The sequence below is a fragment of the Sander lucioperca genome, chromosome 17 (genome assembly GCF_008315115.2).
Source record: "Sander lucioperca isolate FBNREF2018 chromosome 17, SLUC_FBN_1.2, whole genome shotgun sequence".
Lineage (NCBI taxonomy): Eukaryota > Metazoa > Chordata > Actinopteri > Perciformes > Percidae > Sander > Sander lucioperca.
Genome location: NC_050189.1, coordinates 17,420,508 through 17,436,600, shown reverse-complemented (window position 1 = coordinate 17,436,600; position 16,093 = coordinate 17,420,508). Strand labels below are relative to the sequence as shown.

Sequence of the window (16,093 nt, the reverse complement as noted above, 5' to 3'; positions counted from 1 at the left end):
CTCCGTAGTGTGCCCCCCTCCGTAGTTATGGTTTGGTTCAGGTATATGAAAATATATCAACATCGGCTGTGTGTGTGTTTCTGTGATGTCTTGCAGGGCCATGGTTGGAGCTAAATATAAATAAACTCTCTCTCTCTCTTTCTTTCTCTCTCTCTCTCTCTCTCTCTCTCTCTCTCTCCAATTTGTAAACATTTGTTTTACATGCCAATAAAGTCAGATTTCTTAAATCTCTGTGTTAAATGTAACTCAATGACCTCTTTCCTGTCAACTGCTTGAGAGAAAACCGCACAGCCAATAAACTGAAGTACAAAGAGGAAGTGGGAGGGTTTAACTGCTGCTCTGACAGAGAAAAATGTGTTGAGATCAGATTACCGAGAGGGAGAATGAAGCGAACATCTCTTCTGCTCTGTAAGTAACTCTGAATCTGTTGTTTTAATCAATGTCAAAGCTCAAATCAACCTGATTGTTATTTGTCTTTAGTTTTGACTTCACTGCTCTGCTGCACAACAAATCCAGGTTAGGACAATTTCTTATGAATGACAAAAACTGTAGGCATCAGGGTTCATATATATATTTTTGTTCTGGAGTTGCAATCATAAAAATACTTTCTCATATGTCATAAAGACCACCACATACTGTATACTAAGAATGTTTTTACATTAAAGATTTCCTCCATATTTGGATGGTCATACAGCTGCCACAGAGACACAAACAACTTTAAACAACCCACGCTCACTTTCTGGCTAATGTCTCATTCATGTATTTTGTCTTTGTAGCTTTCTGAGCGAGAAGAAAGCAAGAGATTGTGTAGGGAGCCAGTGTGATCAAATCAGGCAGTAATGTGTAATGAGGTTCATGATTTCATTAGCTGACATAAAGGAAGAACACATTATTTTTTTAAAGCCCAATCACAGTCACATTACCATGCCACTACTGCAAAGCTTGTCTCCAAAGGGTGAAAGGTTATGGTTTATGCTGGGATGTTTCAGGGTTATTTTTTTTTACACGAAACAGTGTAATTTAGTTATGATCAAACTACATTGAATCCTCAGCCTCTCTGACTGTGAGTCCCAGCAGCTCTCAGTTCTTCAGCTGGACGTCTGTCTCTCTGAGCTGTGAGGAGGACGACAGCTCTGCTGGATGGACTCTGAGGAGGAACACAACCAGAGAAACTAGGACTCAGTGTAGAGATGGCTGGGGAAAACGTGCTGGTTCTTCCTGTAACATCAGCTACATGGTCCCACGGGACAGTGGAGTTTACTGGTGTGAGTCCAGAGAGGGAGCAAGCAGTAACAGCATCAACATCACTGTCACTGGTAAGATCAGACTGTAGAGTCAGTATTGTTGAAGCTGTGTGTGAATAAAGGCATCAATACCTGACCCAAGCCCGACGGTGCCGACGGGCCGGGCCGGGTTCGGACAGATATTTAGAAATGATGGTCGGGTTCGGGTCGGGCTCGGTCACATCAGCGCGATAAGGCATTTGTTGTAAAATAGTGCTACGGCTCCTTTAAGAGAGCTCAGTGTGTGTGGGGGTGTGTGTGGTAAGTGGACAGAAGAGACATAGAAAAAGAGGAAGCAGACGTATTGTATGCAACCGAAGCAGAGTTGGTGGAATAAGCTTGTTTTGTACACAGTGTGTGTGGTGTCCGAGATAAACCCCAGACTGAAAGCCAAGTTCATTCATTTGCTCACCAGAAACGGGATTTTAACCCCGACATTATTCATTTTATAACGTCGGCCCTGGAGGTAACGAGTCTGCCCTGATTTTCTGATCACGGTCGGAAACAAAGCAAGCAGGAAAGGTTAACACATTGAACATTTTAACAGCTTATTAACATGTGCTTGTTGCCCTGTGGGAGCTGATGACTCATCTGTTGACATTTCCAAATGTCTTCCTACAGTTGCTTAATAAAAGCGGGCTTTCCACACAAAAACGTAGCCTACATGTGTCATTAGTATGAGAAAAAAAATGAGATTTTAACTGTGTCGGGCTCGGACACAAATTTCTTAATGCCTGTCGGGCTCGGGCCAGGTTCGGTAACGGCTCTGTCGGACGCGGGCTTGGAGAGAAAAATCTGGACTCTAGTGTGAATGGATGACATGCTGTAGTTTGTCTCTGTGTTGAGGTGGACCAGTGATCCTGCAGAGTCCTGTCCTCCCTGTGATGGAGGGAGAAGACCTCACTCTGCACTGTAAAACAAAGAACTCCTCCGACCTCCCAGCTGATTTCTATAAAGATGGCTCCTTCATCAGGACTCAGCCTGCAGGTCACATGACCATCCACCATGTTTCCAGGTCTGATGAAGGCCTCTACAAGTGCAACATCAGCAGTTTTGGAGAGTCCTCACCCAGCTGGGTCTCTGTCACAGGTGGCATCTGATATGCGATTGTTTCACCTCTAAACCAGGCTGTACAGATGTTATCAATTCACTTCTGTGCGTCTTTCTGTGTTCAACTATACACATTGATAAGGAATAAGGAACTTTAAACCTAGAAACATTAATAATAAACAACATTGTTGTTTACCTACAAGTTTTAAGCAGTGATCAAGACAACCTAAACCAAGACCAAGTCATCCCCCAGACCAGAGTGTATTGAGACACAACTTTGAGGGGTTGAGACCAAGACCAGACCAGTGCGAGTCCCACACTGCATGGCACGATGAAATGTAGAAAATGCTAACCATAGGCACTCCTCAAATTGATCGAAAAGACTCACATTTGACGTCATCACATGCACTTAGCTAGCTAATGTATGTAATGCTTGCGCACCTAACTAGGTAGCAAATAACAGTTAGCTGGCAAACCCGATCCTGGGAACATATACACAAGTAGGTAATATACTGTATATAGCTAATATTAAGTAAGAGTTTTGGTACAGAGGCATACATTAGCTAGCTAGCTACCTTCACTAGCGACACTTGCACTTAGCTGTCCTTTCTTTACCCTTCTTTTCTCTGTGCCAATACAAATTTGAGGGGGTTCCAGCTGTCTCAGTCAGCGCTACATCGCAGAAATTACACACTGTTGTGTTTTTATTCAGCTGTTTTGCAAATATAAATTAGACAATGTACAGACAATTTAGTAATATCCATGAAGTTGTGGTCTTGACCAGTCTTGAAGTAAAATCAAGAGTCCTCTTTATCCGAGATTGAGACGAGACTGAGTAAAAATGCGGTTGATTCTGAGACGAGACAGAGACCTTCAATAAGTGGTCTTGAGACCAAGACTGGTCTTGAGTACTACAACACTGGTTTGAAGACTAATAAATGGCAAAAGAGGAACAGTGAAATGACTGAATGTGTAACCCATTTTTGTTTTAGTGCTTTTAATTCTATGTATTGTTCATTTTAGGAAAACCCACAATTACAAGTCCTCCTACATCCAACCCTCTCCCTCCCTCCGTGTTGTGGTCCGTTTCATTCGGTGTTCTGATAGTGTTGGCTCTACTGGTCGTGCTGGTTCTGCTGGTGAGACTATGCATCCGTAGGAAACGGAAAGGTTAGATATGGAAAAATGTTAATTATGCTGCAGTTATGTTGCATTTAAAAACCTTTTGATCGTATCACAGATGGTTGGTTTGGACCACTGGTGGTTCGGACACAAACGCATTTCTTCAATAAACAAGATAAGGTTTTCATATGTGTGATCTCACAATTCTCGCGTGATATTGTGATAATCCAGCTGCCTTGCAAGGTACCTAGCTACATAAACATGAAATTGACCTAGCCGTGAGCTTTTGGCTATGGTTAGCAGAAGGCTAAACTATTAGTGACATTTTCTCTCCATCTCTGAAACCCTTCGGCGATATTGACAAATGTTTTATTTCTTTTGATGTCAGACTCTCGTTTAGTCGCAGGATAGATTAGATAGATACAAAAGCTTGAAAACAGAGCCAAGAGGGGATACAGAAGTCTATTTTTTTTCTCTCAGAATACTTAAAAGTGCAAATTAATGAAAGATTGTTATGGAAGAAATAAACTGCTACAGCTTTAAATTGGTTGAATTTCAGATGCTCAAGTAGAAGTTAGAGATGAGGACGTCACAGATGATGTCACATACAGTGATGTCAAAATATTACCTAACCTGCAACAGCCAATCAGATGGAGCAGAGGTAAAGATTTTTCAGGGGACTCTCAGGAACCGTGTGTGTGTTCTCGTGTTTATATTGTCGTGAGGACTGATAGGAGTTTAAGATCTTAATAGGACATTCAGGAAAAACAGCTTTTTCTATAAAATAAGGATATTTTAGAAAGTAAATTAATGTTTTTAGTCCACAACTTTCACTCAGTATGGTCTATTTTAGTGGAGGATCATGTGTGTCAGGCTTTGCATGAGAGTCTGGGTGTTTTGTACCCTGTGGTTACCAGAAGCTACCAGCTCTTATAGCTCCGTGGTCGTCTAGTTTCCTGTTTCTCATACAAACACTTCAGCCGAGTGTGGGTCTGCACACATTTCACTGCAGGACTGATAATAAAACAAAGAAATAATATGAATACATTATAAATGTGCAGATTTCCATAACTTTGTTTACTCTGATCACACACAACATATCTAGTTATTGAGGGAATTGGTTTTAGCCAGATATTCCATTAACTTAATGAATATATGGTTAACTATTAATTTTGTAGTTTGTGTGATATGTTAATAATGTAGTGAACATCTTGTTAAAAGCTACCAGCTCTGTGGTAAGCATCTATTTCGCTCCGTCATCACCCCATTGAATGGGCATTATCAGTGGTTACGGCTCATATGGGTTAGAAGGAGCCTGCAACACCTACTAGTAGGATAGGAGGCCGTTATCAGCCTTTTCAAATGTCTGTGAATGTTAACACTAACTAGGTCATAGTTATCCAAGGAAGGTTGAAATCAAGGGAAACTGAATTTGGTTAAAGGTTCGTGGAGACGTTTCATCTCTCATTCGAGAGACTTTATCAATTCTGACTGAACAGAAGGGAAACTCAGCTATTTAACCTCTGTGGGCTCGTTGTCAAGATGATCAATACTGCTTTGTTGCTTAGTGCTCCTGGCTGTTGTAACAACACTAATTATGGTCGTTGGAGACACCTGAGGCCAAGTTTAAAGGACTGTTGTTGCAAATTTTTAAATGAGGCCAAATGTGAGTGTTGGCCATTCTGTGTGTATTCATGGCCCAACACAGAAAGACCCATGTCTCAGGTCAAGCCTCAGCGGTTTACATCTGAAGGATAAAGGACACTCTTTTGAGGACCAAAAGGTACACATATTAGACAGAGAGGACGGATGGTTTGAAAGGGGCGCTAAGGAACCCATTTACAACCCGGATAAAGAAACCATCGCTTAACAGGGGAGGAGTTCAACGACACCACTTATTGCCCACTTACAAATATGTCATTTCATTTCGCCCCAACTTAACAAACGCTCATATTTGGCCTCATGTGAGTATGCCAACGCTGGTCATAGACTTGGACACTGGTATCCACGATGAATCAAATGAAAGAACCTTTTATCAAGTCCAGTTGCCTTTGATTTGAACCAATTCAAATGGTAACACTTGGCGGTAGCTTTGTCTGGGACCCTTGGTGTCACTTTTTAACGCTCTAGGAGTCCCGTTGTGAATTCACACAAAACTAACGTTAACTGGTTAGGTTTACTTAACGTACGTGATGTTAGGGTTAAGGTTATCAGTTGTAGTATCTGCACTAATGTCATGTGTATGCATTTCATTTTCCAGAGAGTGATCCAGCTGCACTAATGTCATTCGTATGCATTTCATTTTCCAGAGAGTGATCCAGCTGCAGTTTACTCAGCAGTGAGACGGCCAGAGGATGCCAGTAATAGACAAATAGTGATCACAGACATCCAATCTAGCAGGACGAGAGGTACGGTTGGTCTTCTTTGTCTCAATCACCAGAAACGCCTGTTAGAAAACACAGAAACATTAAGCTGTTAACTGTAGTTTTTAATCAAATAAACAGAAAATAGTGACTTTGATTGGGACCATTTTCAGCGGCAGATTAATCATGATTGAAGCTCTAGTAAGTGAGTGTGGTAGAAGGACGATGTATGTTGGAAATGTAAAACCACAGCAGCAACTTCCTCGTTTCCAGTAAACTGTGATATGATGTTGGTGAGGTTTCTTTCTACAGTCTCTGCTCTAGCTGACAGTGAGGTGTTTGTCTGTTGTGGTGAAAAGTACAACCTTTTCTTTTAAATTGAAGCAAGCAGCTTTGTGGTCATACAATTTCCTGTCAGAAAATGCTCTCTTTGTTCAGCAGGTTGAAAAACTGTTTCTCAGTACCTGCAGTAATGTAATCTCTATGCATTTTATTTTATTTTTCAGAAAGAGATCCAGCTGCAGTCTACTCAGCAGTGAGACAAGCAGAAGACATCAGTTATGGACAAATAGTGATCAAATCAAACAGGACCACAGGTACAGATGCTCTTTATTTTTGAACTTTGAACTAAGCCAGTGTCTTGTCTTTATGCTAAGCTAACCATGTCCAGCTCTGTACTGAATACTTCGATGACCAAAGTGATAAACTATTCCTTAAATCAGAGTTTTCTTAAATGGGGGTCCGTGTACCCCTAGGGGTACTTTGGAGTACTGCAGGGGGTACATAAGATTCCTTTTTGAAATGTTAATAAAATCATGCATAATTCACAAAATTAATTTAGTTATGGATTCTAAACATTTGAAGAAGCATTTACGTGTGTTTCAGTTACAAGCTTGTTAAGTAAATCAGACACTTATGGTGCAGAGCTGTAATGTACCTCTTTCTGTAGCATTTTTTTCTACCAAAAAGGCTTTGCACTCGTCAGGGGATACTTGGCGGGGGAGTATTGAAAAAAGTTTGAGAACCACTGCCTTAAAGGGATATGAGTAATGTGCAGCCCTGTCTCCTAAAAATAATGTGCCCATACAACATGTCTATAAAGGTTCTCAGTCATCCAGGTCATAGTTAACCAGGTAAGGGTTAAAATCATGGGTAACTGGATTCGGTTAAGGTGATCCAAAGACATTTCGTTTCTCATCTGAGAGACTTCTCTCGACGAACGATCAGTTCTGACTGAACCATAGGGAAACCCAGCTATTTAACCTCTGTGGGGTCGTTGTCACGATGATCAATACTGCTCCGTTTGTTAGTGCACCTGAGGCCAATGCTGTAGAACTCAAGCCCTGGTCTCAGACTTGAGATGTTTTTCTATTGTCTCTGACTTGTCTCGGGCATGGCCATTGGTCTTGCCAAATATTCTAGTTGGACTCGACCAAGTCCAGCAATAAATCCTTCTCTTTTTTAAAGTAACTTTTTACTTCAAAAACAAAACTATTGCTGAAGCGTGCTTGTTCAGAAAACGGGGATTGGGGGGGATTCAAAATCCTTGTAGACCAGGCATTGACATTGTGCGTCGAATCTATGGCGTACCCCCGCAGACCCCTCTGCGTCGATGCGAACCCCACTCCGAGCCCTCCGCCATAGAAGATGTGCATGTTCAAAAATGTGTAACTTTGCATCAAGGTGACGCAGACTGCAAGGACTGTGATTGGTCAACTAGTCCTGTGTTGATAGTCGGTGTTTCAAGCAGCCTACTGTGGGGAGTAGCAACATGCTAGTTCACTGACATCAGCTTTGCAAATAAACCCAGACATATTTTGGTTACAATGACGGGGTTATCTGTTTGTAAAGTGTCTATATGTCAGTTATGTTTTTAAATTAGCACTTTGCCAGCAAGCAGTACTTTGTGGGCAGTTGTGCTAAAGTTTGCTTGCTAACACAACATAAACTGGCGGGGCTAGCTCACCCAGTAAGAGCATTCGCCCCATGTTGGCTGAGTCCTGGAGCGGCGCAGGGTTCGAATCCGACCTGCTGCCCTTTGCTGCGTGTTATCCCCCATCTCTCTCCCCCTTTCATGTCTATCCACTTTAAAATAAAAGGGAAAGCCCAAAAAAATATATATTTAAAATAACATAAACTGGCTGGCAGACACCACGCAAATAACCTCAGACTTATCACCCCCTAGCGTTATGGCGTTGAAATGCACCACGATGCAGAGCAACCCCGATGCAGAACTCCGAAAGGGTCACATGGAGTTGCCGCAGAAGCATAAAACATCCTTTAGGGGTCTTGGTCTCTCATTTGGACTCAGTCTTGACTAGGTCTCCACTAGTCCTGGTCTTGGACTCGACAAAGGTGGTCTTGACTACAGCACTGCCTGAGGCCAAGTCTGAACGACCATTGTTGGCCTTGTCACATGTCACCCGGTGTAAATGGCTTCCTTTGCACGTACTACACCTCTGTCAAACCATGTGTCCTGTGTGGTCCTTAGCATGGACCAGTATCTGTCTTAACAATCCACCCTAAAGACTGCACACCCAAACACAAGAAAGCAAGTTAGTATATGCTGTCCAATGCAGTGAGGAATGCTGCCGTCACAACAGCCAGGAGCACTAACAAACAAAGTGGTATCGATCATCTTACAACGCCCCGCTGAAGTTAAATCTGCTGTTTAGTCAGAACTAAGAAGTCTTTCGGATGAGATACAAAATATCTTATAGAAACTTTAACCAAGTCCACTTGCTCTTGAATTTAACCCTCACCTGGGTTCCCATACAATGACATTTGCATTCAGAAGGGAAACATATTTCGTCCCGGATTTTGTTTCTTTTTGCTGAACTAAAAAAGTCTGCGTAGCGAGGAAGTTAGCTAGACGGAGGGGTCAAACAAACACAGGACTTTCACGCAGGAGACCGCTGTTCGTGACGCGTGAAACCAAAAGTCAACGTATACTTAACTTACGTAACAAACATGAATTTAACCCTAACCATCATCTTTTTCTAAACTTATTTCAATCAGGAGAGACTTCGTTTGCAGATATGGAAAAAATGTTTATTGTACAACTGCATGATAAAATGTACAAAGTCTTTTGGAGATTAGACTCCATCGAATTAATAATATTTTTAAAGGGGTAGAGAACAGGAACATAACCCCCCGATGGAGTCTAGACACTGGTGGTGGCAGAGAAGGAGACCAGAGACCAGACCGAAGAGGCAACGGAGCGGTCAGCTGGGAGAAACACGATGACCGGAGGTGGCAGGGGAGGTGGAGGGTTGAACGCTTTGCCTGAAACGACAGCTGACAGCACAGGGAGAACAGATTTAGAGCAGAGTTGTAATGCTGTGATTGGCCCTTGAATTTCGTGGCCAAGTCTGATTGGTTTAACTGAAAGTATCGCTTCTAAACAGCTGATTTGATTTAAGAAGAAAGTAGTGATTGGGTTAATGACGTCTTCCTGAAAGAATTTACGCTGAGCTTCATTAGTAGTTTTGTTTCGCGTTTAAAACAGCGATTTCAAAAGGGGTACTGGTCAAAATACTTTTCCCTCAAAATGTAATTGAAAATGCAGTTTTGTTGTATGGGAATGTCATTTACTGGGAGACGGTAAATGGTAAGGTTATAGTTTTGGGTTAAAACTTGGCTTGACTGACAGAGTTTGTCTCCAACAGTTTCTAATATTATCTCTTATCTCATATTCTCATATGTTCTGTGTTCAGAGCCTCCAGCAGAGCCAGAGGTCCTCTACTCCTCACTGAGGTAGACCTGAACAGCATCACACCAACCAATGGAGTCCAGCCGGCCAATCACTGAGTTAGTGCGTGGAAGGGAGGAGGATGGGACGGGATGAGGAGGGAGGGGCGAGCTAGCCTCCGTTTTGTTTGACAATACTTACAACAAGAAGTAACATCACCCAACATCGCTTAGAGCACCTTTAAGTAATTTGTTCTTCTGTAAGAGTTTCATACGTTGCACAATAACTAACAAATATCTACTGAACAGAGTCTAATGATAATAACTATTTACTGATATTTATATATTGTATTCATGAGCTTGTTTCTGTGCAGGATCATTAAACTCTGGTGTCACCAGTTGTTTTCCTCGTGTGGTTCTGTGGGTTTCACATCGCTGACAGATGGAACATTTGTTCTGATTGTGGCTAACCGATCCACGCTTCTCTTCAGCGCAGAGAACAGAGACCAGAGACCAGAGAACAAACACACCGCAGACTATAAACAGCTGCAACATCAGCCAGCGGTTGGAAACTTTTACACAAATCAGAAACAGATTTAGAGCAGAGGGTCAGAGGTTTGATTCTGTAGTCGGTGAAGATCACAGAAACCATCAGGTCCTGTTTTTCATTCATTCCGATCACCTGGGACAGCTGGATCATTTAAATAGAGCTGCAAAGATTATTTGATTAGCGGTAACTATTACTTAAATTGTCAACTAATTTGACAATCAATTAAGTCATTTTTATGAAAACAGTGAAACTTGTGTGATGCCAGCTTGTTAAATGTGAATATCTTCTAGTTTCTTCTCTCCTCTGTGACAGGAAACTGAATATCTTTGAGTTGTGGACTAAACAAGACTAAACAACTAAAATAAAGTTATATTTTTCAATGAAAAGTAAAAAATGTCTTTGGATGAAAGCATCATATCAGTTGAGTCAGACAGCCAGCAGGTGGCAGCACAGCTCCTTCTCTTTCTTTACACATGCTCAGTTCAGCAGGGGACAGCTGAGTTTGTGTTGGTCTTTGATCCCTGGAGTTTAATTCATGTATTTTTGTTCATTCAACTGTCACTATATTACAGTAACTTTACTGCGTTTATGCGACAAAACATAATTAACATGTCAACACACATGACATCTCACCACAGAGTGTCCAAACCAACAGTTAATACATTTCAGAAACACTCTGCAGCAGAAAACAGAACAGAGACAAAACTCACACAGTTAAACTAAAACTTTTTTGTAGCGGGTGCTACAAATATTATTAATAACATTATTAAGCTGCATGGCAACAACACTGAGATATTTAAACAATCAAACTCCACAGCAGCTTCAAACACACACACACACACACAGACACACACACAGCAGACACACACACACACGCACGCACACACACACACACACACACACACACACACACACTCAACAGTTTGCATTTGTAACCTATTCGCCCTCGGCTGTATCGCCCAGAAATTAAATATTGACTAAAGAGTGGCGCTGTTTTCCCCCAAAAGGATTTGATTAGTTAAAGGAGCTTTTTAATTCGATATCAAGCTGAAGTTGGGAGCAAACTGTCCCGGGATGCCCTGCAGCATGAAGTCTCTATGACTGCGTTGCTGCTATGCCGTTGAAATATCACAAGACAACATGTATTCTATGGTATTTTATAAAGTCTGTTCAATGTCTTCTGCATGCAGTGTCCTGTACTTTATCTACTGACTGCTGCAATGTTGTCAAACGTGATCATTTACCCCGAATATATAGGCTACTGTAGGTCGTTGTTGAAAGTTTATTGAAATGTCACAATTAAACAGCTAACCTATACCCGTTAAACTATCTGCACAATATGCATCTTTACACTGTTGATATGTCCTGAAAATATCATTTATTTTTACATTATTAGCTTATAAAGAGAGACACCTTGAAGACTCTACATAGCTGGCTAACTCAATAATCTCTCTTCGTGGTGCCGCCCTAAGCAGTTTGTCTGCAAGTAAACAAGATTATGAAACGTTAGAGGGGATGTCATTATGTCATTATTTCACAGTTCTTCTGGGAAAGACACACCCATGAAGCTAAAACTAAAACACACAGTCAGACACACCTACATCCTACATAATAAAGTCTCAAGTGGCAATAAAGAAATAAAGATTATCTGAGAACTGATTCCATCTGTGTTCAGTCCAACTGCTCCACAGAGAGACAGAGGAGAGGAGACTGAAGTCATGAAGGGGACGACTGGATGCTTTTATTATTATTATAATTATTTTTTAATCAGTGCTCAGAATCTGACTCTCAATATGTTACACACAGCCTACAGGCAGACAGAAACAGACATGAAGCTGAACGCAGAGAGATCAACAAACACATTAACAAGTAGTATGACCCACAAAATAGCTGCATAGGCCTAGGTAAAAAATATATAAAAAGTACAGCATTGTGAGATAAGACTAAATAAACTTTATTGTCCTGCAGGACATTTGTCTTGGGCAAGGAGCGCCGACAACAGCTGCACACAAAGACACACCGGCCATCAATAGACAGGACAGTACAGAACAACATACAACACAACAGCAATGCACACAAGGAACAAAGTGAACACAGATCATCCACATAGTTGAGAGGATATTGCAAAGGCCCTGATAATAGTGTCTCAAAACACAAATTTGTTTAATGATGATGATAATTCGTTTCCTTGTAGGATGAAAGAGAGACAATACAATTACTGTGTTTTTTGGGTTTTTATTGTAATTCAATTCAAGTCAAATAGGGTTTATTTTGTACATACATTAAGTGGAAACAATTAAGATGAAATAGTTGTCTTCCAGAACTACTTCTACAGTTTGATTTTACAGTGAGCATTTTTCCGGTGCAAAGACATTGAAACTTTATTTATAGTTAGGCTTTAAACTGATGATAGGCTGTTTATTATTTGCAAAGTGTAGAGGATGAGAAATAGTCAGTATTGCAGATCCTGATGAAATATGGGCTAAATGTGAACGTTCAAAAACTTCCACTTTTGAACTGGTTTAGCTTCTTTGTTCAGTGTTGTGTAACTTAGCTCGCAGTCAGCGGGAACGCGTCACTCCAAAATGTAAATGTGTTTTTTCTTTTTTCATAATCTGATACAAATACAAATAATCCACCACTGAGGACATGAGAGAGGGCGAGAGAGAGAGAGAGAGAGATTTATAAGTAAGTGAAATTTATAGTATCAAATCATGACAGGAGTTATCTCAGGACACTTTACAGATCAACACAGTCTCACTCCCTACTCGTCAAATGTATGACGCATGGTCAAGGACCCCTGGCGTTAATTTTCAACGCCAGGGGGGTACCCGTCACGTTATTTTTCGACAAGGGGTTCCGTCAGTTAGACACTCATGTTAATCCCTCACCGTCACATATTGACGAAAGAAAAAACACGCACCCTTAACTCGAAATCTGTGACAGTTTTATTATTGGTATTTTTAGCCCAATAACTGTCGTTTTAATCAACATTCATTCACCAGATCTTATCATGGTTTATATGTATTTCTTTTAATGTTATTATTTCGGTCTATTTCGGCCAGGGAAGCTGGATTGCTTTTTTGTTTATTTATATTTTTTAAACTATAACGCTACAACATTTATTTAGATATTATCATGGTATTAATTTCTTTATTTTAATAATATTATTTTGGTCTTATTACCGGTGAAATATTACAGTATGCTGTAATACAGAACATTACGATATGATCCGAACTAGACACATTCAAAGCTGATATCCCACAATGCAATGCGGCCATTCATTCACAGAATCGGGCAGCGATCAGCGGGTTTTTGGGAGTTAAACCAAGGTGCTAGTTTCCTTTGCTTCATCGTCTTCTTTTTGATAGGAGCAACAGAGTCTAAAGTCGTCCGTAGGCAGTCTACAGAATTATCAATTGGGAGAGACTAAAGTTAACATAAAGGTCCTCTGTTATATTAAAGCATGATATTGAGTTAAATGCTGTTGGAATATCTTCCTTAAATTTAGCTATAGCACTGTCAGATAGGCTTCTAGTGTAGAAGCTTTTATTTAATTTCGTATAGTCGGGTAGTAAGAATTCGAAAGTTATTAAATAATGGTCTGATAATAAGGAATTCTGTGGAAATACTTTAAATCTTCAATTTTGATGCCATATTCTAGCACAAGGTCGAGGGTGTGGTTAAAACAGTGAGTGGCCTCATGCACACTCTGACTGAAACCAATAGAATCTAGCAGTGAGTTGAAGGTAGTACTAAGGCTATTGCTGTCAACGTCCATATGGATATTAAAATCACCTACAATAAGTATTTTATGTGATTTTAGGACTACACGTGATAAAAACTCTGAGAATTAGGATAAAAATTCAGAATATGGACCTGGCACTCGGTAAACAACAACAAATATAATTGGCTGTAATATTTTCCATATCAGATGTTGAAGATTAAGAACGAGACTTTCAAACGAGTTATAATTTAGTTTAGGTTTAGGATTAATTAACAGGTTTGAGTCAAATATGGCTGCAACTCCCCCTCCTCGGCCTGAGCCTCGTGGAATTTGAGTATTATTGTGACTGGGAGGAGTGGCTTCATTTAGACTAACATATTCTTCATGGCCCAGCCAGGTTTCAGTAAGACAGAATAGATCAATTTGATTATCTGATATCAAATCGTTTACCAATATTGCTTTAGAAGACAGAGATCTAATATTTAATAGTCCACATTTGATTCTCCTATTCTGTTCTACCGTTGCAGTGGTTGTTTTAATTCCAATTAGGTTGTTAAGTATAGCACCTCGTTGGTGTACATTTGATTTTACCGATCTCAGTCGGGGGACAGACACCGTGGTTATGGGATTATGAATGGGTGGCTGCTCCAAAGGAAGCACAAAGGAGCGTGTAGCGCTGGACCTCTGATTACTGATATTATTGATTCTAACTGGAATGATATAGCTGGTCTGTTGGTTAGCAGAGTTATTTGTAAAGGAGTGAGAGTTTATGGGAGAGTGTGACTGGGAAGTGCGCTTGTGTGTGTGTTTACGGGGTGCAAACAGTCAATCAAAGGTCTGGGTCTGCAGTGCATCCCGCAAATTCCCACATAGCATCTGGCTGCCGCGTGTATTGGGATGAATCCCATCCATGCTGAGCAGGGAGCCACGTTCCCAAAACAGATTAAAATTGTCAATAAAACCTCTTGTGAATGCTGCATGTAAGCAGTACATGAGACAAATACATGAAACTGTATTTTATTATCATTGTTAGCTTTATTGTTTAAATCCTCAAATACAACGTTAGACAAAACCATCAATATTACGAATATTTTGTATTTCATTGCATTGTGGCATATCGGCTTTGAATGCGTCTAGCTCAGATCATATCGTTATGTTCTGTATTACAACATGCTGTAATATTTCACCGGTAATAACACTGAAATAATATTATTAAAATAAAGAAATGAATATCATGATAACATCTAAATAAATGTTGATAGATGTAATGTTATAGTTTTAAAATGATCAATAAACAAAAAAGCAATCCAGCCTGGCCAAAATAGACAGAAATAATAACATTAAAAGAAATACATATAAACTATGATAAGATCTCGTGAATAAATGTTGATTAAAACAGCGGTTATTAGGCTAAAAATACCAATAATAAAACTGTCACAGATTTCGATTTAAGGGGGGCGTGTTTTTTATATCCGACGGTGAGGGATTAACATGAATGTCTATCTGACGGGCCCCCACGTTGAAAAATAACGCAACAGGTACCCCTCTTTCGTTGAAACTTAACGCCAGGGGTCCTTGGCGATGCGTCAGACAGTTGACAAGTAGGGAGTGAGACTGTGTTGATAAAGGAGACGGGGACACCATGTTTGGTTCATGGAGGAAAAGAAGTGCATCAAAGCAGCAGTAATCATTGGTACTCGTGCGAAGGTCCTAACACCATCCAAGAGTCATGAGTTTGTGTGTCACCTGAAATCCAGATTCTTAAACGTGACATATGGTGGGCCGAAAGTGATGTTGGTTAGGAACAGGACAAAATGGTTAATGAAAATGATCTTTAAAAATAATTACACAGCTTACAAGATAAAAAAGTGATTTGTCACACAGACTTTTGTTTGTACAACAAACAAGATGGAAATAGGTCACCTTTAGAATAAGCTGTATACATAATACAAATGTGATTACATAATCAGATTTCCATGCTTGAATCAAAAGACTGGGTTCACAAACTAAAACACAGAAGCCAGATCTCTGCAGACGTTTGATCAGAATATCCTGATGCAGAAGTTACTGTTTTTGCATATTATCATGGAACAAGATCAAGATCAGACTGACCTACGGCAACATGAAGTTTATTTAAATCTCTGACTGACAGGAAAAAAAGATAGAACATGAATATATGCACTTAACTGTTAACGAGTAGTGACTGATCTCTGACAAACAGTAACTTATTTATTCTTCTATATACAATTTGCAGAAAGAGTACACATCAAAATAAATGCATACAACACATGAATTTGATCTCCTGAAA

The 16,093-nt window shown here is 40.2% G+C and overlaps 3 protein-coding genes across 3 annotated transcripts in view; 2 read left to right on the top strand and 1 right to left on the bottom strand.

Annotated features, from left to right (window-relative positions):
* LOC116059873 (butyrophilin-like protein 1) overlaps nucleotides 1–16,093 on the top strand; it is a 267,674-nt gene that overhangs the window by 55,159 nt on the left and 196,422 nt on the right. The window lies entirely within an intron of this gene.
* Nucleotides 1–16,093, bottom strand: part of LOC116059868 (low affinity immunoglobulin gamma Fc region receptor II-b-like) — a 347,874-nt gene that overhangs the window by 300,489 nt on the left and 31,292 nt on the right. The window lies entirely within an intron of this gene.
* Nucleotides 364–2,508, top strand: LOC116059883 (Fc receptor-like protein 5). The gene is made up of 3 exons (XM_031313149.2): nucleotides 364–408; nucleotides 1,053–1,316; nucleotides 2,130–2,508. The coding sequence occupies exons 1-3, from the start codon at nucleotides 384–386 to the stop codon at nucleotides 2,381–2,383; spliced, it is 543 nt and encodes a 180-aa protein (XP_031169009.1). The 5' UTR covers nucleotides 364–383; the 3' UTR covers nucleotides 2,384–2,508.

What these genes read in the sequence shown, in the direction of transcription:
- LOC116059883 (XM_031313149.2), top strand. Translation starts at nt 384, where the DNA reads ATGAAGCGAACATCTCTTCTGCTCT. An exon ending in GCGAACATCTCTTCTGCTCT is followed by an intron (nt 409 to 1,052) that starts GTAAGTAACTCT and finishes TTGAATCCTCAG; the next exon opens with CCTCTCTGACTGTGAGTCCC. An exon ending in CATCAACATCACTGTCACTG is followed by an intron (nt 1,317 to 2,129) that starts GTAAGATCAGAC and finishes CTCTGTGTTGAG; the next exon opens with GTGGACCAGTGATCCTGCAG.